This window comes from Girardinichthys multiradiatus, chromosome 19, assembly GCF_021462225.1.
Source record: "Girardinichthys multiradiatus isolate DD_20200921_A chromosome 19, DD_fGirMul_XY1, whole genome shotgun sequence".
Taxonomy (NCBI): Eukaryota; Metazoa; Chordata; class Actinopteri; order Cyprinodontiformes; family Goodeidae; genus Girardinichthys; species Girardinichthys multiradiatus.
This window is the reverse complement of record NC_061811.1, coordinates 8,447,477-8,471,491: the sequence shown is the minus strand read 5'-3', so window position 1 is coordinate 8,471,491 and position 24,015 is coordinate 8,447,477. Positions and strand designations below refer to the sequence as shown.

The 24,015-nt window shown below is 40.4% G+C and overlaps 1 protein-coding gene across 1 annotated transcript; it reads left to right on the top strand.

The window, feature by feature from the left end:
* The first annotated feature begins 41 nt into the window (after positions 1–41).
* slc38a6 (solute carrier family 38 member 6) lies at positions 42–18,700 on the top strand. The gene is made up of 16 exons (XM_047344721.1): positions 42–263; positions 2,800–2,930; positions 2,997–3,070; positions 4,975–5,027; positions 5,106–5,145; positions 7,414–7,492; positions 11,963–12,048; positions 12,142–12,200; positions 12,284–12,355; positions 14,609–14,665; positions 16,022–16,101; positions 16,182–16,282; positions 16,360–16,484; positions 16,633–16,777; positions 17,488–17,582; positions 17,665–18,700. The coding sequence occupies exons 1-16, from the start codon at positions 171–173 to the stop codon at positions 17,746–17,748; spliced, it is 1,374 nt and encodes a 457-aa protein (XP_047200677.1). The 5' UTR covers positions 42–170; the 3' UTR covers positions 17,749–18,700.
* Positions 18,701–24,015: the final 5,315 nt, after the last annotated feature.

Genomic DNA, 24,015 nt, shown 5'->3' with positions numbered 1-24,015 from the left:
TGTGTGGTATGAAATGTGCGACTGAACCGGAAGTGATGGGATTCTGGTGCGTCTCATAAATATCAGCTGACTGGCCGACAAGCGGCGGCTTTAAGGAGGCTCCAGGAGACGATGGGCGCATAACGACAGAGAGAGAAGCTGTTTCTGTGTTTTTATCTGTTTTTATCAGGATGAGCGTCAACAGCAGTGAGCGGCCTGACGTTTACTCCAAAGTCTCAGAAAGCGGCTCAGCTGTCAGCGACAGGACTCCGCTGTTAGGAAATGTGAGTATTTAACTCGGCATTTATTTAACCGCTGTCGGTCACATGTATTTATCTGTAAAATAAGGATTTCAGTGGTGATTTGCTCCTTTGCCTCGGATTTATGGTCAGCATCACATGAGTTGAACTTCACTTTTTCAGTTTCCTTTGAGTCTTCAGTTTTGGTCAGCAGTCCTCTCACTGCAAGCAAGCGTTTAAATAAACCTACCTCTGTTTTGATTTTGCAAACAGAACATTTACTGTCTTAATATTTATTTTAACTTCAATTTCCACACTAATGTTTACATAGTTTGATCTGACTTTCTTCATGTTTTTCCATCTTATGTAAAGGGTGCCACGTTTTAAAGTACTTGATTCAGTCAGTGCTTTTGCTGCTGAAATTTCTATTTCTGCTTGCAGTGTTTGAAAGACACTTTGAAACATGCATAAAACTATTAACATGTGAAGACTGTTTTTGTTGTCACTATGTAGAAACACTTTATTTCTTTCTCATAACCATTAGAAAGAGATCTCTGCATAGTTGGGTAAACAGGGTTGGTTGTTACTTACTTTTTCTCTTGCATTAATTATTCTTCATTCAAACATCCTAGAGTAACAGTTCTTTCATTTAAATCAAAGCCTATATTGCTGGCTCAGAAAGGTCGTCTAGTTCCTTTTTGCATTAATTATAAGTAATTAACTATCAATGACACGCTGTGACAACCAGACACATTGCAGGGTTGGTTATCCTTGTAGTTATCGATGCGTTTAGAAAAAGATACATTTTTGTTGTTGTTTTATAGCTTTTTATTTTGTCAGAGATATCAATTATTTTGGAAATCTATACCAGCTAATACACTTTCTATTTAGACAATGAATCTGAACCAGTTGTATTTGTTTTAGAAATTATAGCTAATTATTCCATGTATTTACATGACTTCAGTAATGTTGCGTTTTGCTAAACCCACAAAAGCAAATGAGTACACATTCGACATTCCAGGACTGTATTTTAAACTATTGTGTTCACAAGTTAACCGACCCCTACTGAGCTGTTGATATTTTTTAAACCACCCACCACATGACTTTTAGCTTGCTAATGAAAAATGGATCCAAGTTGAAGCCATTTACCTTCAATTTTGTAATTATATGGCAAATATTGCGAGTTTAAATGACAGAACAAGCTATGAAAATCTTCTTGCCTCAAAGTTTTTGTGTCTGTTCCAAAAAATGACCACACCAAAATGAGCTGAGCAAATAATGTAATAACCAGAAGCACACATGTAAAAAGCAACATTTACAGGAGTAGTTTACGTCAGTATGGTTTTAAATTTATGAATTTTATTTCCTGTTTCATCATTACCATACAGGTTTTCCATATAGTGTTTTGTCTGCTGTAGAGCTATTATTATTATGATTATGATTATTATCATATTGTTATTAATATGTGTTTCTGTGTGCTTTGCGGCTGACACTGTGAATTTCCCTGCTGAGGGTCAAATATATAAATCTTGTCTGTCTCTCCTATGTTATTACATGAAAGAAAGATCAGAACTTGTTTAATAAAAAGCAAATAAAATGTAATTGTATTAATGTGAACTCTCCTCAGTTATGTGGTAAATTTATAGGAATGTTGTTTGTATTGATAAATCTGAAGGTGTTTTTAGGCCCATTTCATGTGATGAGTGATGCAACATTGTGAAGGCGGCACAATATTAGGAAATATCTGACATATTCTAATGTCTCAAATGCTGCAATGACAATATTAGTAGCAATTATGCCAGATTACCTCTACTTCTCTCTTTTAATCATGAAATCTCCTCACTTTCTGTTAACATTTGTATCTGGGTCATTAAAATCTGTATTGGGGGGGTGCAACATGTATTTGTCAGATTCAGAGCGTGAATGCATGTCATCTATAATATAATGGCCCAACAAATATTGTATTGTAGCTATCCTTTGCTATTTAAATTGTGCTGAAAGTTGTGATTTGAAATGTCTTGTTGGTTTTGATATGCTGCACCCCAGTGTGACTCGGTGGCGATGAGCTTGTGCCAAGCACACCTCTCTGCATGTTTACTTTTAAAGTACATTTTCCGTATTTGTTGGTGATTCAGTTTAACCCTGCAGGACTATTTTTCACTCTACATCTAGTCTTTATTCGCCCCCATCTGGTTGCTGCAGTGCACTTCCTGTCTTTCAGTACTGTAACAGGGTGAATCAGACCGAGCGGCCTGCAGGTCAATCCAAGCTTGTTGTGACACTGACACCAGAGTTGCCACTTGTTCTGTCCAGGATATCCCCCATTAGAGAGGTCAAGCAGTTGGCCCAGCTCCCCTTATCCTGAGCTCAGGCAGCTGTCCTGCAGCCAGCAACTTAAATCCCACCCCATCCAATCCCGTTTCCATGCCCTGATCCTGCAGTGTTGTTTTATGACATCCATCAACAAGCCGGACCAGTTGTTCTTTGCACTGTTGGGAGGAATCGTCTGAGTAGGTTACTTTGTCAGTGGTTTGTCTTTATGACTGCTGTTTTACTTGTTTTTATTCTTCTGTATGTTCAGGGATCGGTGCAGACCAGAGCTACTGGAGCCTCCTTCGCCTCCTCTGTGTTCAACCTGATGAATGCAGTCATGGGCAGTGGAATACTGGGTCTGGCTTATGCCATGGCCAGCACAGGGATAGTTGGATTTTGGTAAGAGCGTGCTCCTTTCTTTCCAAAAAAATTTTTAATAGCTATTAGCTCACCCTTTTTTCCCAGCATCCTGTTAGTACTGGTGTCCAGCCTTGCAGCGTACTCCATCCATCTGCTTCTGAAGCTTTGTGACCAAACAGGTGAGAGAATAGAACTGTCTAACCTTAGCTAAATCCCTGTAGGTTTACCTCATGGATTCGTGTAGAGTTCACACCCTGAATTGCTCTTCCTTTTCCTCAGATTTAATCATTTTGTTGCAAAACTTTTATTATTGTAGTGTTGTTTGTATTTAGTAATTACTCAAGTCCTGATTGTGACCTAATCAGGTGATGCTTGACTAATGAGTAAAAAAAGGAGCTCAAAGACAAGATAAAAAGCAAAGGCAACAGTGGGACATGTAGACAGTTGATTACCACTAAGTGAATTTACAGATTTTAAGATAACATGAAATCAGACTAAACTTGTCCTGTTTCAGGTCAGCTACAATTACTAACATTATCTCTTATTTGCTAAATGCCAGAAAAATAACAGAGCAGTTTTCAGAGATTTATTTTATATTTTTAAATTAAGAAGTTCACATCCAATAAGATTATTTTGCCTTGAAACTCTTTAGGAGAGCCCAGATGGTGTCCTGGATTTTTTAAAGCTTCTGATAGGTTAATTCAGAACATTTGAGTTAATTGGTGGAACATCTGTGGATATATTTTAAGGAAGCATCTCAAAAACACTGCTTCATCATAAAAGATCAAACGTAAACAGGTTAGATATCAGGAAGAGATGACTGAGATGTCACTTTTATCTGTTCAACCAGTTGATTCTCCCCTTCCCTAAAACAAGTCCACACTCCAATATTTTTTGTTGGACTGCCCATAGCTTTTATTACCGCACACCTTTGCTGTGGCATCTCGTCCTTGAACCACTCTTTCACAATTTCAGACCAATGAATGCTGGTATTGTCTTCTTGGGATGCACCCGTGCCATCAGGGAAGAAGAAATTCAATGATAGACTAACTTGGTCATTCAGTATATTCAGGTAGTCAGCTGACCTCATTCTCTGGGCTCTTAATGTTGCTGAACCTGGATCTGATCAACTGCAGCAACGCCAGATTGATGCTCACTCTGGAACAGGGTAAACCTGGAAGAAATAGCTCAAAGGCCACTCAGCAAGAAATAAGCAAATACTTCAGAGCAACAGAAAAACCCAGATTACAGTTTGAAAATGCATTAAAGGACAAAGACCTTAATTTTTGAACATGTCCTGTGGTCTGATTAAACTAGTTTTTGACGATATTGACCATTGTCACATTTGGAGCAGAAAGGGGGAAGCTTGCAAGCTTGAGATCAGCATCTCAGCTATAATATGGGATGGCAGCACCATGTTGTGTGGGTGTTTTGGTGCAGGAGGGGCTGGTGCACTTCATAAAGTAGAATGCATCATCATCATGAGGAAAGAAAGAACATTATGTGGAAATATTTAAGAAGCATCTCGAGAATCCAGCCAGACACTTAAAGCTTGGGTATATATTTGGCTTACAATAATCCTAAACATGCGGTCAAATGAGTTACAAAAGGACAACAAAGTCAGTATTTTGGAGTGGCCATTACAAAGTCCTGATCTCAGTCCCATAAGAACTGGTGTTACTCAGTCAGGCCTACAAACCTGACGCAGATATGTCAGTTCTGTCAGGAAGAATGGGCCAAAATTCCAGCAAACCGTTGTGTTAGACTTGTGGAAGGAAACCCAAACCAAGGCAGTTCTACTGAATAAATGTGTCTAAACCTCTGAAAACTCCGGTATCCTGGCATTTAGCAAATAGAAATAAATTTAGTTTGATTTAATCTCAGGCTATGAGAGAAAATGTCATGTGAACCGATCCTCTGTTTATACAGTGCATGGAAATATCTGGTTTCAGCCATATATGTCTGAACAGTATGTAAAAAATTTCTGAACAAATTGTCAGAGCCTCGAGTAAACTCCCCAACTCAACCTGGTAAACTACTCACATTTATTTATTTTTATGTTATTATTGTTAATTTGCTGTAGGTATCAACTCCTATGAAGAACTTGGAGAAAAAGCCTTAAAAAAACCAGGAAAAGTAAGTCACATGCTGTGAGGTTCTCCTGTTTTCAGTTTGACCGGGATATTTACTCTTCTCCTTGTTTTCTTTCTCCAGGTTTTAGTTGGATTGGTTATTCTCATCCAAAATATCGGCGGTAAGTTGGCCTTCCGTCCTACATGAAGTAACAGATGTTATTTCTGACGTGCTGCACAGAAACTGATTGTTTTCATGTTTTTTTATGAGAAACAGAGCTGTGACTGGGCTGATGAATGCTGCAGGGACAGTTTGTTTATTTTGGAGGCAGATATCGCCTCCTGCTGGTGAACAGAGCATTCTCTGCTGAGGTTCTACCCTCTTTCCTCATCACTCCCCACTGAGAGGCCATTATCTAGATTCCCTGATAACCTCTGACCCTGTATTCACCGTCCTCTCCGCCCCCTCCCCTGGGCCTGAAACATGACTTCGCCCCTAATTGAGCGCTGATGGTAAAACCCACTCCCACCCTGTATGTGGAGAGTAGCTTATTGGGATCCCTCCCTGCATCCACTCGACCACAGACGGTGCTTCTCCTCAGACAGCTCAGAGCCGAGGAGCTGCTCCACCGTCATTAGTAGCTCGGCTGAGTAGATTACTGCCGTGTCCTCTGATGTGTTGGTGTTTTCTCAGCATGGGGCACCGTGTGCAGGAGTGTGAGAGCCGGCTCTCCAGAGTGTATCTGTCCAGGCCCCCAGCTCCTTTTTATAAGAGTGCAATTAGCCTCACTCTGGGTAAACATTCATCTGTGCTGCCAAAGGCTGAGCAGCCAATTGACCTTAATTACTGACCACCTCATGGCTCTCGCAGCTTGCCTCTGTCCTGGCTCTTAATACAATAAAAGCGGTTCTGTCTCATGTTGGATACACTCTGCAGCAATTTGCTGACCACACACAGAAGGCTCACCTCAATACTACTTTAACATTACATGCATGTTGATTATCAGTGTCTGTTTTCTTACCACTTGGCCAATAACCGTCCTCTTTGTTCACTCGAGGGCCATTTTGTTTAGTCGTGTAAGTATTATCTCACCTCTGATTCCCATAGAAGTGCTTACTGTGCTCAGAGTAACCAGTTGCATGAAACTAAACCACTGCATCCTGGCTGTTGTATATGTTCCTTGAGTGTCTTTAATATTGTTTTTTTCGGGGGGGTGGTTGTTAACATTGATGGATTTGTTATTGATGTGAAACTTCTTGGCTAAGCAAGTCTGATATGCGGGTTCCTTAACAGTCTGGGATCCAATTCAAGTTTTTTTAAAAATGTTTGTTTCCATACTCCTTATCTTATTGACTAAATGCTGTATCCATCCGTCCATCCATTGTTTTTGTAGCTTCATTATTCCAACTCTTACCACTGTAGTAATATCTGTCTACATTCATTGCAAAGCTTTGCATAGAACTGGGCCTGGGATCTCTGGAGTCTGGATAAATGTGGAGTTTTGACATGGGAAATGTGCAGGAACCCTGCATATAGGAACAATAAGTACATCCGTAAATCCACTTCACTGGGTGATGGACCAACAATGTCTATTGCAAAAAAAAAACAGAGAAGTAAATCTGCATCTGCACAAGTCAAGCTGCCTTATCAGCACTTGTATGCAAACAAATGAAGTACTGAAACTTTTAATCAAGAAGTCAAGGATCTCTGAATGCAAAAGTTAGCGCTCAGAAATGGCATGTGTTATTCAGAGGGAGAGTGTGCTTGTGTCTGTGTGGGAGAGAGCGTTATTGGAGGAATTTTCTTTTACAAACAAACACAGGATCTAAGGGATTAGGGCTGGGATTATTTAAAGACCCGGCCCAGGGCAGTAAGGTCCCAGCTAGACTTGCATTTACCTGGCTTGTCAAATCTTAAATCCCTTAAATTCAGGGCAGAGCACACACTGCATGTGGAGTGCTTCTTCAGACCAAGTATGTGCTGTTCTTTAGGAGCTCCTTATCCCATTCCCTGCTGTCCTGGTAGAGAGCTGATTTACAGGAAGTGAACCGATCCTCTGTTCGTTTGGCTGTCTGAGGAAAACGGAAGTATCCTGTTTCCTAGCGAGGTGAAGAAAGGTTGGAAGTACCTGGATTAGCGTCAGAGATCATTACTGTTAGCATTCCTGCTCCCTCCTCCTCCTTCCTCACCCGATTTCCCATCCTGACCTGACCGCTCTGCAATAATTTGAAGACCTGCGTTATGTCTGCTCCTTCAAACTTAGGGCTTTACTGGGGATCTCCCAGAATTACCCACCCATGCTGTGGAAGCCCCCTCCCTTTTCCCTTAAATACACCCCACCCTGCTTTGGCAGCATTCGGCCGCCTGCTGTGATCTTGGTTAACAATTATTCTGCATTTGGTTTGTTTCTTTTCTGTGATGTAATTTTGTTTTCCTCCTCTCCCCTCAGCCATGTCTTCCTACTTGTTCATCCTGAAGTCGGAGCTTCCTGCAGCCATCAGCAGCTTCCTGAACACAGAATACGCAGGGTGGGTTCATGCATTCTCCTCAAAATAAAAAAAATGTAAAAGTCACAAAGTAGATGACTGAAGCAGTTATTTAAATTAACAGCATATAAGTCCATCCTGTTCTTTTGTCCTTCAAATAAATCAGATTTGACAATTTTGCACTACAAAACGTCAGATGTCTCACAACCCTCAATGCAAAGGTCTGTCTGCTGAGCATCGTTAGGCATCAACGGTAAACCATTCATGAAACTTAGTGCCTTGTTAAAATATTCACATCCTTTGAACATTCCCACATTTTGCCACATTCCTCGAGATGTACTTGAATGCACCATAAAACCACAACTGTTGGGAAATCTTGTCTGGTCAGAGGGACTGAGGACAGTAACACTGTGTTGTCTCATCTCACATGTTTGAGGCAGCTGCATTTGGACTTTAGCTGATCTTTCTCCAGTATCAGTTCAGTTTGCATTCACCTTGACGTTGTTTCCGGGGAGTAATTCAGTGAAGTTCACAAAATGCGTATTGTGACATACATTTTTGGTACGAATACATGTACCGTTTCACCGCTAGTAAATAGACTCCTCCCATGTTTCATTTAATCTCAGTAAAAATCCAACTGTTCTGTGAAGGCCTCAAAGGTTTTTTGGAGAAGGTTAATGAACAAACACCATCATTAAGACCAAGGAACACAGCAGACAGGTCCTGGAGAAAGCTGCGGAGTGGTTTAAAGCAGAGTTAAGTTATAAAACAAGCTTTGAACGTCTCACAGAGCTCTGTACGCAGCCTACCATGACATGACCATCCACCTAACCTGATTCTATTACGTATTTTCTTGGGGGGCTGGATACATATGTACACCACACTTTTCAAATTTCTCTTCACAATTATGCACTACTTTGTTCAGTTACATAAAATCCCAATAGGTCACAATGGTATTCGCAGTTGTAATTTGCCAAAATTTGGAAAAACTCCAGGGGTTTGAACGCTTTGCGAGGCACTCTATGACCCATCAGCAGTCTGAATCCATCATCGGCCTTTATGGATGATCCTGCAGCACCCCCTCCTCACAGAGCACGGTCCCCTGGCCAACGTATATCTCTTTATTATTGGCCACACCAGTTTAAGCAGAACTTGTAGCAGCTCTCAGCCCCCATCCCTCAACATCTGACTCTTCCACACACAGCTGCTCCATATTAGCACGCTCCTTTCACTCCTCCACCCCCAAATCTCTCACACATGTTCCCAGAATCAGACTGATACAAGGGGATATCAGTTTTGCCATTCTAATTATGGCTCGCTGTGGAGGGGAACAAAACGCTTCTGTTTATGAGGGGCTTTGGGATGTTAACAGGAGCACATTCACTTCCATCAAAGCCCGAATAAATGAGTGAACATGTCGAGTCACTGTCATCATGCAGTAAAATGAAAGCTCTTGTTTGCTGCAGAAGTTTGTCTTTCCGGGTTCACTCTTTATGTTTATGGGCTCAGGAAACATTTTTTCAGATTCACGCTAATCTTCAGGTTTGTGTGGAGAGTGGAGACCTGTTCTTCCCAGGGGAAATCATCTATAATGAGCCGTCGACATCAATATTTTAATCCGGCACATAATTTTGTGAAAATGATCTTTTTAAGAATTTTCAAAAACAATGTAACTTTTGTTTTGTTTATAAATCCAAATCATTTTTCTTGAAGAAAGTTCTGTAGATGAAGGCTGCAGATATTAGGGTAAATATTACAAGATCTTTTTTTCTTTTTCATAATTTTGATGATTATAGCTTACAGATAATAAAACCCAAAATTAATTGTCTCCAAATATTAGAATGTTCTGAAAAAGTTAAATATTGAAAACTCATGGTCTCACACCTGAATCAGCTAAGTAAGTAACTCAAAACATCTCGAATGTTATCTTGAGCCTCTAAATGGTTTCTCAGTCTGGGTCAGTGGTGTACACTTCATGGGGAAGACTGCTGACTCAACAGGTGTTCAGAAGACTGTTATTATAAGCCACAAAAGGTCATTGGTTAAGAAGCTGGTTGTTCAGAGGGCTGTATCCGAACATATTCATAGAAAGTTGAGTGGAAGGAAAAAGTGTGGAAGAAAGATACAACAGGGATAACTGCAGCCTTGAGAGGATTGTCGAGCAAAATCCATTCAAGAATTTGGAGGAACTACATCAACATATGGGCTACAAGCATCTTACCTGGGCTACAGAGAAAATGAACTGGACTGTTTGTCATTGGTCCAAAGTCCTCTTTTCAGATAAAAGTGAACTTTGCATTTAATTTGGAAATCAAGGTCCCCAAGCTTGGAGGATGAGTGAAGAGGGTCAGAATCCACGTTGCTTGAAGTCCAGTGTAAAGTTTCCACTGTCAGCGATGGTTTGAGATGCAATGTCATCTGTTGATGTTGGTCCACTGGGTTTTCTGAAGTTCCCAGTCAAGGCAGCAGACTGGCCTGGCCTGAACACCATGGAGAAAATATGGAGCATTGTCAAGAGGAAGATTAGAGACACCAGAGCCAACAAAGCAGATGACTTGAAGGTTGTTTTCAAAGCATCCTGGCCTTTAGACAAGTTGTCAATCCATCATATTTCTGCTTATTTTCTAAACATAAGTATTTATGGAAATGTTTAGATCCATATTTCAGCCATTCACTCATGCCTGTGTGTGGTAATGTGCAGACTTTATGCAGTCAAGCTAACCTGTTTGACTTCATCCCGTTTTAATCACATTTAACTGTGTAGATGATGTTATTTTCTTAAATGATTTCAAATTTAAACCAGACAAGCTAAATTATACGAACAGTTAGTCATTAGTCGTTTGTAAGTAACATAGAAATAGTCTCCATTATTCCATTCTACATAAACAATTGAATAGAAAAATATTTTCTTTCCTTCTGAGTTGCACTCATGACTGAACTGAGTCCAGTTTCAACTTATTTCCAGTTCACACTTCAATTACTGTTGTGCTAAAGGTTGCACTTAATACATATACATATAAAACTGATGTTATGTAAGGGAACCAAACAATTTAAACTAAAGGAAATGCCTATTAAACCTTCTTTCATGTAATCGAAAAAATAATCAATTTCTAGTAATGAATAAATTAGGACACCCCCATATGAATTCCCACTCTAAATGACCAAAATCCCACACAGGCATATCCCATCAGGAGCACATGATTAGATCATTACTCAACTTTTTTAAGAGGTTTGCCCTGTTTGAAACCTCAAACATTTAGCCTTGAGCTCCTGATTGTTGAAGTGAGGATAAAAACATCTAAAGAGCTGTTTAAGACCTTTGAAAGAATTTGAAATACCACCGTTTAGGGTGTCCTAACTTTTTCGATAGTTAAAAAAACTTAATTTTGTTATCTTCAATTTTTGAGCAGGTGCAATAAAATCACTGAATTTTAATAGATTAGACATCAATATGTGAACATTTCTTAATAACAAACTCAATATTTGATGGGATGTCCTAATCCTTTCACACAGAGTCCAAAACTAAGTTTATATTTTATTTAGTCATATGAAATAAATGTTGGAGATGAAGTTTTTTGTAAAACATACTTGCACTACATTAAGTTGAATATTTATGACGAAAGTTAGTCTTATAGATTAATCAGGAAAATAACAACCAGTTGGTGGCAGCTGCAGGGCTGAGACATGTTGAAGCATCATCTCACTGATGATCTCTCTACAGTAAGCTTAATTCCTCCTGACATTTAGTCCTCATTAGGGTCTTTTATTCTTTTAAACATTTATGTCTAAATAGTTTTTAAGTGCTTCATCCAAACCTCTGTTGAAGTGGCACTGATCAAAGATTGTTGGGGTCACAGCAGACGTCCCACCTGACATCTAGTTATGGGACATGAACCAGGTAGACACAAGGACGGATCCACCAGCGCCGATGGTAAAGACACAGCTGTGAAGCGGCCAGACAGGGGTCAGCGGGTATTGATGTGGTCGCAGCAGGTGCTGCTGATGGCAGGAGCCCAGTAAACAGCCGTGGAGCCAGTCCCTTATGACCCTGCAATGCAGTCCAACACAGAGCAGCGACAGCCAGGACCCTTCCCACCCGGCTCCGACCCAAGCGGAGCCGGCATGCCTTCCACATGTGTCACTACACTGGCCACCCCCCACTCCCGCCTCTTGCACAATCCTGAATAAACCACCAAGGCTGTCCTTCAGAAAAAGAAAATATTGTTCCCCTCTCTGGAATCCCTGAAAGAGAAATGTGGTCTCATCTGATGGAGCGACACACCGTCAGCATGTGAACTACATGATTGTTATGATTTGGAAGAGCTAAAGCCTTTAATTCATTCCACGTGACGAATCTGTCGCTTCGTATTTGAGCACACAATGGAAACAGATTTCCAGAGCCGGTTCATCTTAAAGCATGGCAGATTAGTCTGCTGCTGTTGCTCTGACATTTCTGAAAATCTGCTGTACTTCACGCTTGATTTTTAAAACATTATGGTTTGTGTTTTGCAGAAATGCCTGGTATGAAGATGGCAGGTTACTTCTCATCATCATCACAGTTTGTGTAGTTGTGCCTCTAGCAATGTTGCCCAAAATTGGTAAGTTTCCAAACAAAAAAGCAGCGTTTTCCCCAGCTCTAACTGGTTTGAATCACTCTGTCTTACTGGATCTCTCTCTCCCACGCACCAAAGGATTCCTGGGTTACACCAGCAGCCTCGCCTTTATCTTTATGCTGTATTTTACAGTTGTGGTGAGCTCCGACCTAAACCTTTAACCATCTGTTGACTGTATTTCTTCCCATGTTGACTTGTTCCATTGTTGTCTTGTTTCCAGGTTGTGGTGAAGAAGTGGTCCATCCCTTGCCCCCTTCCTCACAATGTCACAATGCTTTCAGACTTCAAGAAGGTGAACATAAACAGTTGCTTCAGAACAGAAATACTTGGTTCAGTTCAATACAGTAAAATAGTTGTACCATTCTGTAGGTGTCTGTAGCAGATGGATAAGCCATGTTAAATATATTAATGTTCAGTATTTGTTCAGTTTCTTTTATTCTAATGATTTATCCAATGCATTGCCAAATGTATTCACTCACCCCTTAAAACCATTAACTTCCTGTCACTTCTGTGGCCACAGGTGTGTAAAATCCAGCACCTAGGCCTGCAGACTGCAGCTACAGACATTTATGGAGAAATGGGTCGCTCTCGGGAGCGGTATTAGTACCATGACTGGATACCACTTGTGCAATGAGTCCAGTCATAAAATTACCTCGCTGCTAAAAACTCCACAGTTAGCTGTTAGTGGTATTATAAGAAAGTGGAAACCATTGGAAATGACAGCAACTCAGCCACAAAGTGATAGGCCAGGTAAAGTCACTGAGAGGGGTCAGTGAAGGCTGAGGCAAAGAGGTCACCAACGTTCTACAGAGTCAGTAGCTGCAGACCACTAAGCCACACGTGGTCTTCAGAAAAGCTCAAAAACAGCAAGTAGAGAGTTTCATTGGATGGGTATCAATGGCCTTACAGGTGTTGGATGCAGTGGTGTAAAGCACGCTGCCGCTGGACTCTAGAGCAGTAGAGACATGTTCTCTGGAATGACTGTGTCTGGATGAGTCTTGAGTTCGGCAGCTGCCAAGAAATCCAGCACTTGCCTGACTGCACTGTGTCAGGTGTAAGGTTTGGTCCAGTGTGGATTATGTTATGGTTCTGTTGTTCAGGAGTTAGACTCAGCTCCTTAGTTCCACTGAGAAGAGCTCTTAATGTTTCAGCAAACCTCAATAGTTTGAACAATTTAATGATGGCCTCTTCGTTCTTCAACAAGACTGTGCACCAGTACACAAAGCAAGATCCATAAAGGACCTGGAGGGTTTAGTCAGGTTGGATGAATTACAGCAGGTCTTCTCATCCAGCATCAGTGTCTGACCCCTGGAACAATGGTCAAAGATCCCCATTAATACACCACTAAATCTCATGGGAAGCCTTCCTAGAAGACCTTTTATAGCTACAGAGGTTGCATTATCCTAATAAACCGTATGGTTTAGGTTTGAAATGTAACTTCATGTGTGTGAAAGCAGACCAGCTAAAAGATTTGGTAATATTGTGGAACAAGAAAAATCCCTGAGAATTATTTTATCACACATTTAAAAATAAAATCTAGAAAATTCTAGATAGATGTCAAACTGAACAATATTCCCTGGAAAAAGAGGTCAAAGTCAACTCATATTTCTATATTTTCTGACTTTAATCTCTATATTCTGCTTTTGGGGTAATGCATTTTTGTACTGAAAACCCAACTAAATACATCATTTTTGTCATCTCCTCTGATAAAGGTTATTTAATCTTGTTGCAGTGTCTGTCCTCGTGCTTTAGAAACATGTTCATTGAAGTTCTGTAAATGCGGTTCTGGTCTGGATCAGCAGCTGTGACTAACAGAGGACCACCAGTGGCGACATTTCAGATGGTGGGCCCTGCAGCATTGATTAGTGGCATTTATGGCTCATTCTGGCTCCTGATTGCTGTTGCAACCATGGCTTCAGTAATTTAAGCAGAGAAAGTTCTGCTGTTCTTCTGTCTTCTAATGTACTATTCTTGTGTTTTTACTTTATTATGATATTGATCTATCCCTGTATAGATTTGCTGTATTTGTGTCTTTAGAGAAGGACTAACTGTTGCTGAAGCAATTACTTTTTTTGTCTGTGCTTTAATTTCAAATAAGTTGGCGCGTCCAAAGTTTTCTGTCTGGTGCTGGACCAAAGGTCTGAGGTGGGTAGTTTTTTTGCCGAGACGTTCAAGGCCAACCGGATTAGGAGGAAAACCCAGGATGTTGAGGTTACTGATTGTGTCAGATTTGGTTGATGAGGACCAGAGAGCGCTGCTCAGAGCTTTGCATGGTGAATAAAGCCAGTCCTTAAGGGAAGGAAGTCCAGGTGACCTTTCCTGATCCTGGAAATGAACTCTGACTTTTAGAAATTCGACACCAAGCTACAACTTCAGACTGAGCGTGGGTTTATTTATGACTTTACCTCTGTGTTATTTTTTTTTGTTTCTTTTTTTAGGATGTGAAGGCAAACAGTGAGAATGTGTTTCTATTTTCAGGGGAACTGCAGAAGTTTTAAATCTAAAGAAATCTTTCTTTTGTTGTTGTTTTTTTTTGTTTTTTCAGATATCAAATGTGTCTGACTCAGAATGTACGCCCAAACTCTTCATCCTTACCGTTAAGGTGCGTATATATTCAACTATCCTCTGCACATATGCAGTTGGTGGTGAGAAGTTGTTGAATGCCATCCGTGCCACTCTGCTGACGGGTCACACTCTCACCTATGATGGGTTGTTGTGTTTTAATGAAGATGGCGACCAGCGCCCCCTTACAGCTACCCCTATTATTTATATCACACACTGAGGCCAAACATGCAACTCGCGTTTAGTGCCCTTCAAAAGTATCTTTTTCAGATTGAAATCATTAATTTAGCATATTTTAATGGGATTCTGTGTGAATTACTAACACAAAACATTCATAACTAGGTAGAGGAAGGAAAATGATACATGCTATTTTAAATTATTTTCTACAAATAAAATTCTGAATAGTATGCCAGTATACCATTGGTATTCAGCCAGTATGGGTCAAGACTTTGTAGAACCACCTTTCACTATATCTCTGCCAGCTTTGCACACCAAGAGACAGAGATCTGAACCCAATTTTCTTTACAAAATAGTTCAAACTCTGTCAGGTTGGATGCAGAGTGTCTAAGAACATACATTTTCAAATCTTGCTACAAATTCTCAGTAGGATTTAGGTCTGGACTTTGCCTAGGCCATGTCAATGCACTAGTATGCTTTGATCTAAACCATTCCAGCGTAGTTCTGGTTGTATGTTTATAGACGTCATGCTGCTGGAAGGTGAACCTCCACCCCAGCCTCACGTCTTTTGCAGCCTCTGACTGGTTTTCTCCAGGATTGCCCTGTATTTAGCTCCAACCATCGATTCTAATCCCCTTTTCAATTTCAAGGTGTTTTAAAATTAATTGGTTTTTTTATAAAAAATATTTTAATATCATAAAGAAGGAAGTTCTTCATATGGACTTCCTGTGGCTGTCTTTCATCTTCCATAAAGGCCAGATTTGTGGAGCAAATTTTTATGTCAATAGATTGTCCAACCTGAGCGGTAGATCTCTGCAGCCCATCCAGAGTAACCATGGGTCTCTTGGCTTCTGCTCTGATTAATGCTGTCCTTGCCCATCCTGCACACTTAGTGCTGTTTGTTGACAGATGTTCTCTATCGAGTCTCTAAGGCCTTCAAAGAACATTTACACTGAGATTACATCACACACAGATGGACTCTCCTACTACTTAAGTGATTTCTTTAAATTGGTTGCATTGGATTTTATTTTGGGGTATCAGAGGAAGGGGATCTGATGAAATGCACTGTAGGATAAATTTACAGGACATCACAGGAAAAGCCAAGGAGCCCAGATAATTCCAACCCTGAAAGTCAAACTTTGTCCCACCTGCCGTCTCGCGTCTCTGCAACAGTGTAAGCTGATAATATGTTAATGATGGCTGTTTCTGTTCGTTGCAGAGTGCCTACGCCATCCCCACCCTGGCCTTCTCCTTTCTGTGCCACACAGCCATCCTGCCAATCTACAGCGAACTGGAGCGGTCAGCCCTGCAGATTTAATAAGAACCTCTGATCCTCACGATGTAACCACTATACTTACTGAGTGGCTGCTGTCTTTCAGACCAACCAAAGCCAGGATGCAGAAGGTTGCAAACATCAGCATTGGTCTCAGCTTCCTGCTTTACTTTACTTCTGCACTGTTCGGGTACCTCACCTTCTATGGTAAGCCTGCATGGACACACTTCATTAGGTCAATGTCCTGCTCGGTTTGTGCTGCTTCATTCTTCTTCTCCTTTTAGGTCATGTAGCGTCCGAGCTGCTGCTTGGCTACGGAAGGTACCTGCCGCGGGACATCATGGTGATGACGGTTCGGCTGGCCATCCTCGTCTCTGTGGTGCTCACGGTGCCACTCATACACTTCCCTGTGAGTTCCCAAATCCCCCACATCCTCTGAACTCACTCAGACTGAGGATCATCTTCAGTTTAGATGTCACAGTAATCAGCTTGTTTCACATTTCTCTCCTCTGTGAGCACTTTTAAAGTTGAAAGCTTCCTTTTCATGAATGCTGCAGGCCCGTAAGGCTGTGATGATCCTGCTGTATGGAGGACGCCACTTCTCCTGGCTGACCCACATCGTTTCAGCGCTGATCATCCTGAGCGTGGTGCTGATGCTGGCCATCTTTGTGCCTGATATCAGGAATGTGTTTGGAGTTGTTGGTAAGTAATAAATGAATACATTGGAATTTTGCCTCATTCCTGCAGAACTGTGGACTGTGTTTGTTTTTGCACACAGACCTTTTCGGTTCTGCCCACACATTCTTTTTGGGTCTGAGATCTGAGCTTTGTGATGGCCAATCCAAAACGTTGGCTTTGTTCTCCTTTCGCCCAAAATTTAATTTCCTGGCTGATGTCTTCGTCCTGCAGCAAAGCACCCCAACAACATGATGCTGCCACTACTTAAGACTTGTAATGATGTTCTCCAGATGGCATCTTTACAAGGTTTTTAGCTTTTGTTCAGGGGTTGATTCCAGATTTTGCATCAAAATATGTTCATCTCTGGGTTCCTGAACCCATCTCCTTCCAGAACGGTTGGACAGCTGGACTTTTCCATGCTGTTTATACAGATGAACGTGGCACCTTCCGGTAACTCAAAGTTGTGGAGACATGCTTCATTTATTAATTAGAATTGAATTCAATACTAGAAATGCATTATTGGAACATGATGCTGAATCTATTTCCAGCAACACACATGAAAAGCAGCCACCATGTCAATGTTCAAGCTATTGATTGTGCTTCTAAAACCACACAGTTTATGCATAATTAATGTTGCATCCCTGATCTAACAGTTTATGAAGCTGCTGCTGTTAGATATGCTGCCTGTTGCCTTCATGCAGCTTCAGTCTTTCCTCTTTATCTTCTATTATTAGGATCAACGATGTCCAGCTGCCTACTGTTTGTTTTTCCAGGCATATTCTACCTTAAAATCAGCAGCCAGCCGCTGAAATCCGCCGACTCCATCGGGGTAAATCTGAACAGTTTCATGTTTGTTACCTTTAACCATTTTATTCCTGGTGCTAACCTGGTGTTTGTTTTTGTCTCTCTAGGCTATGTTTCTGGTGGTTTTTGGGTTGATAATGGGTGTTACCAGTCTCTCTGTTATCATTCTCTCATGGGTGTTCAGCTCCTGAACCCGCTCCGACCAAAACCGAGACCAAAGCAGAAAAGAAAGGGAAATGTGGACCAAAGAAACTGAATTGTAAAAGGGATCAGCATCACCTCAGGGACTTTTAATGATGAACACTAATCTTTTTGCATTGTTTTTAACCTACAACAAACTTTTTCTATATGTTGACTTTTAAAACAGACATAATTTAGAACAAATTTGTTATTTTTTCTGGTTTTAAAGTTGATTTTACTGTTCCAAAGCTGTGATTGTGATTATGCACTTTATTTAAATGACAATAATGATCTCCTTTTTTTTTATTTCTCAAACTTTCTCTTAAATAATCCCATTTTTCTCCTGAAATCATTTGAATCTTTATTCTTGTCTTTACTTGATGGATTTCTGCTCTTCTTCTGTCTGCAGACACAACAAAGAGATTCATTATTTTTCAGCGGTGAGCATTAAATGAAAGGGAAGTTGCTTACATAAAGAAACACGGGTTTGCTTGTTTAACCACTGAAATGTCTTCATCAGAACTCATCTGTGTAAACATGTGTTTTATTGGCAGCAGCGGTTATGATGCTGAGAGCCACTCTTGTTCTTTGCTGCGTCCTGGCTTGCAGCTAATGAAAGCCACACGCTCTGCATGTTTCCAATCACAATGATGTTTAGTTCGTCTTTAAGCTGCCTCTCAAAAGCTCAGTCAGACGTCAGTCTCCTGCTTTTAGTCTCAGAAATTAGGCGACGCTGCAGAAAGCTGCAGCTGTTTGAGGAGGAATGTTTACATCCATCTCCTTGTGGGACAGACTCACAGGGAAAGATCATCAGCTGCTTTCCATGCTGGATGTGTTCAATACCATCCTTGATGTGGACCTGAAACTCTCCTACATGTATTTATTTAAAACTGGAATGAATAAAGAAATGTGTGAAATTATTAAAACTAAATGAAACCACAATAAATTGCTTTTTCCACCTCTCGTGATCTAGAACTTGTATAACTATTGGAACACAAAAATCTGACAAAGTAAAATAGGGTGACCGCATTATGCGATCACCCTTGAACTCTTCTTGGCAAAATCTGTCAGATTGCAAGGATTTCTCATGTGCTCAGCCCTGTTTAGAAAGGAGAGGTTCTAGCTGTTCCTGTACTTTGATCTTCTAATGAAGCTATTTTTTGTAGATGCAGATGAATGCTTTGGGTCGTTGTTTTGCCAAAAGAAACCTGAAGGTTTTGTCCCAACGCTTATTTGTATTTATAGTCAGTCATGACTCGCTTCTCCTTCATTAAAGGCCCCAATTCTAGCTTGAGAAAAACATCCCCACAGGTTGATGCTGCCCTTACCATGCTTCACTGTGGGTATAGTGTGAGTATTACTGATGTGCTGTGCTGTTTTCACACTTTTTGGAATTATGGCCAAAATGTTCAACCTTGATTTCATCAGATCCATAACACATTTCACCCATGCTTTTAACAGACTTTAAATGTGCAGGTTGCCAAGAATACAGGAGATGTCACATGCACTTCACAGCCGGTACCAGCAGCCTCCCTAACTAGTTTTCATCTCATCTTTTCATTTATTTTGGAGGAACCAGTTTTTAATATCGTCCCTGTTGCACCATGACTGATACCTTTTTAAACAACATCAAAAATGGATGCTGCTCATTTTTTGAGAATTAGATACCGTATCTCTGATGCTCTGAAAGCTCCCTGTGGGTCTTGGCCTTTGCTGTGAGGACTCCTTTTTAACATGAGTTTGAATGCGGTTAATTCTGTGTAGACCTTTTTTTGAATGCACTGTACATTTTGAAGTCATTTTTAGCACAAGATTACCACCTAGTGTCCAACTGATGGCACTATTCTTTTCTTTCTTTATGAAACCTGAACAAGTACAAACAGACCAGACAGCAAAGCTCTGAAAACTCGTGTTTTGTGTTAGAAAGCTGCATGTTGACCCGGCTCAGAGCTGTTTTTATGGGGGCCTGGTGTGGTCAGAGTCCTCAGCTCAGGGTGGGAGTGTTTTTGTTTAGTTAAACCGGCTCACACGGCTGGGCTGGGCCCAAGTCCAGCAGTATGACAACACTGATTCCCAGGGTTAAACGAAGGAATGAGGGAGGGAAATGATGGTGGGCTGAAATTGGGACCCCGCTGGCAGCCTCGGCTTCTTCTGTTGCTTTAAGAGGTGTTGGCTGTGTGCTTTAAAAAATGTTTTCTGTTGATTGAAGTCAGGACAGAAGTCACTTATGATACGGTTGTCCGAATGTTGACCTTTGACACACCAACAGTTTGCTGGCCTTATATTTGTGAATAAAAAAAAAATTTGGAAACTGATTGGTAAAAAGCTTATCCTCTTCGTTTGCATTTAAGCATCACGGTTCTGAATGTTAGAAACTGCAGAGGAGAGAAAATCACACACATCTGCTTTCAGTTTAATCCTTTCCAACAGGCGTTCCTGCCTGAGAGGTGCTTCAGGGGTCTTTTCACATCAGCTTTTTAATGCCGGCTGGCATCACCGAGCGGTTCTCCCCGTTAGTCACGGTTTGGACCACAACTCAACAAACATCATCCATACGGGAGTGTCATCGCTGATGAAGTGCTCTGCGTTTCGTTTTCTGTTTTCTGTCCGTCGTCTCTGTTCACCTTCGCTCCTTGCTGCTGTTCTGCTCTGAATCCATTTCCACGCTCCATCAGTAAACATGCTCGCTGTCACAGTAACAGCATTCCTCGCTCTGAGGACTCTTTCTGAAACTCCAGATGCTCTTGTTGTTCAACAATGTACCTTATTTCCACTCAGATTTCCTAATGCTTTGCATGAAATAATGTTGGAAAATGCCAGTAAATTAGGAGATTTCAGAGCTCTTATAAAGCATGAAGGAAATGTGGAGCAGCTTCACTCATCTTCAGAGGAACTGTAAGCTGTATAATTGAAGATCTACATGTTGTAAGAGTGTTGTTCTTATTCCCCCTTACAAATTTATTCTTTTCTTGTGAGGGTTAAATGTCTCAGATCAAATTTTAATATCAAAGAAAGGGTGTGGTGCAGGGGTAAAACGTGTGACCCATGTTCAGAGGCCTTAGTCGTCGACACGGGCCATTACGGTTTTGAGTCCCGGCCCGTTTACCTTTGACTTTTCTCTTCCCCTTTCCTGTCAGCTCACTGTCAAAAAATGAGAAAGTAAAGCCCACTAGTGCCACAAAAAATTAAATTTAACCTGAGTAAATACAAATAACAGTTTTCAAAGGGTAATCTAATTTATTGAGAGACAAAAGCTATTCAAAACTGCCCTGGCCCTGTGTGGAAAGGTAATCGCCTACCTCTTTAAAACATAAATTACCTTTGATTGAGCCCGTTATTTGGAAAGATGAGTTAAATTGCTATCCAAAGTCATGTTTAATTACTGCCCAATCTGTAGAATCAAGAAATCACTTTAATAGGACCTGTCTGACAACATGAAGTTGGCTAAAAAGCTCAAAAAGCAACACATCATGCTCCAATATAAAGAAATTGGGATACAATTTCACTCCAAGTCTGGAAATTGTTAAACTGCTTTGCTGCTTCAGGACCTGGATGACTCGCTCTAATTAATGCAACAACAAATTCTGCTCTCTACTACAAAATCCTCATACAAAGTATCGGTTAGTTTGTTACCTTAAGCTAAGAGTGCTTAGATTATGCAGCAGGACAATGATCCAAAGCCATTCCACCTCAGAGTGGCTAACAAAAGAGAAAGTTTTGGAAACCCTAAAATTAAATCCGACTAAGATTGTGTGGCATGACTTCAAACTGGCCATGATGTAAAAACCACCTCCAATAGGCTTAATCAAAACAATTCTGACAAGAAGAGTGGGCCAAAAGTAATCCATAGCTATATAAAACATTGGTTGGTCTGCATAACTTTTTTCCCTTTAAGCGAAATCCTCATTGGAAAGTGCTTTTTACTTACTCACATTACTGTATTAACGTTAGTTTGCTGATCTGAAAACGCAGCACAGTACGTATCCCTGCTCTGAGCAACATGCATGACTCCTGCAGTCATTAAACAGGACCAAGTAGTCAACTGTTAGGGCTGTACAATCATTCACACATATACCTTCACTGCAATATCAATGTGCGTCTACACTATTAATATTACTGAGGCTTGAGGTGTAACATATTTTGTTATTTAAGTGTTTATTTGGCATCACCTGACTTTCTAATATCCTTCAGCTCTCGTGATTGTCACAAATTGTATATTTTTTGTCTCAGGATTGAAATAAGATTTTGTTCAGTTTTGAAGGCAACAGCCATGTTCATCAACAGGTTTATCAGCTGTCAAAAATGTGAATACAAAAAGGATTAATGAAAAATGTACGTTAAAACAAACAACAGCTTTCTTTTTCTGAACTAGGCTAAACTTTCATGAAAACGCACCCAGGAAAGTTATCAGGGTTGGAGGATTTACAGTAATTCTTTATAACCCAACATTTGTGGGCATCATTCAGGTACAGCAATACTTCAGCTCTTCTGTTGCCCTTTTGAAAACAGTCACAGCAGTTTTGGGCAAATAAAGTTGTATTAGTTGAGACTGAAAAATGATAAGCAGCAGTGTGGGGTACAGTTTATGTTTTATGTTTGTGATTTGCGCTGGTGGGGGTGGGTGTCAGCTTGTGTCTGTGCAAACCCATGAGCTCTGGGCTGAGCCCTTAATGCAGCCCTGACGCCTTTCTGGCGCAGGGGCCACGCTGCTTCACATCTGGAGCCAATTACCCCAGAGACACTGTCAGATTGCCCACCCCCAACCCCACCAAACACCCACTACCCGCTGCTCCTCCGTCCAAAGCGGTTCTGACCACTCTGACAGCCCATTCCTCCTCACTGTGCTGTATTCCTGTCAGTGTTTCTTCTTCTCTCCCCTGTGCATCCTCCATGTTAACCAGGTTTTCCTGTTTTATTACAGTTTTATTACAGCTGGCTTAGAAGAGTCCAAACTGAGGCAAGGCAATTTAATTTGTCTTACAGCATTCATACATAAGATATAAATAAAGGAAAACAGTTAAAAAAAATACATTAAAAAATCAAAGTAAAATGTAAGCCTCACAAAAAAAAGACACTTTAAAATAAACACCTAAAACATGGTGAAATTGATCAAATAATCTTTACGATAATATTCACATTTATGGAAAGCAAGTCAATGATGGATTTAGACCTAAGATTGGTCATTTATAACCCAGTTACAAGATTTAAAAACTGATAAGACAGTCTGATTTAAAGACGGGTGTAATATGATCCAATTTTCAGGTGTTGGTCAGGATTCTGATGGCATTCTTGGCCCGATTGTTTTTTAAAGTGACAAGTAAAGACACCATTATAATAATTTAAGCTGGTGAAGTTTTTCTACGTTCTGTTTTAACTCAAAACCCTTTATTCTAACAATGCTTTTAGAATGCTAGCATGCTAATTTAGAAATAGACTTTATGTTGGTGATAAGATTTCAGCCTGATTCCATGACTGTGCTTAGGTTTCATGTACGCGCTGTAACATTTAGCATTTAGACCTTTAACCTTATCATTTTGTGACAAAAATAATAACTTGTGTCTTTTCTGTGTTAAGCTGGAGGACATTCTGACCCATCCATTCACCGATATTAACACATAATGACTGTAAGAGACTGTGGTCATACATAAACTTGCTACATACACTCATGTTCAATAAATTAGAAAATACTTTCCACTGAGGCTCATTTGTCAGATTAGTACAATATTTAAAACCCACATGTATTAATTAAAATGTTTTTTATTGGTCTGATGTAATGAACAGAAAATCATAACAGAAATTAAGGCTGGAAAACATCAGTCTGTGTGTAGTAAATATATATAGTGTGTATCACCTGGTGATGGAGTTACTGAGATTAATGAACTTTTTGATACTATTTTAATTTATTGATATAGTAGGAGATGTTGTAATTCTCCATAAGTAAAAAACAAAAGTGACCTGAGAATAGGACCTTGAGGAACCCCACAAATCATTCCTGTTCACTCAGATTTATATTTGCCAAATAAATTAAAGTAGTCCTTGGCTGCCCAAAAAATATCTGAATTACTTTAGCTCAGTACCAGAAATCCCACCAACTTTTCCAGTCTATCAATCAGTATTTTATGATCAGCTGTGTTAAACTCAGCAGAGAACACATCAGAAGTTATCAGATTTCACCAATCTGCTGTATCCAAATCCAATTTATTTAAAAAGCACATGTAAAAACAGCAAGTTTGCCCAAAGTGTTGTGCAAAAATAAATCACTCGAAATAGAACAGAGA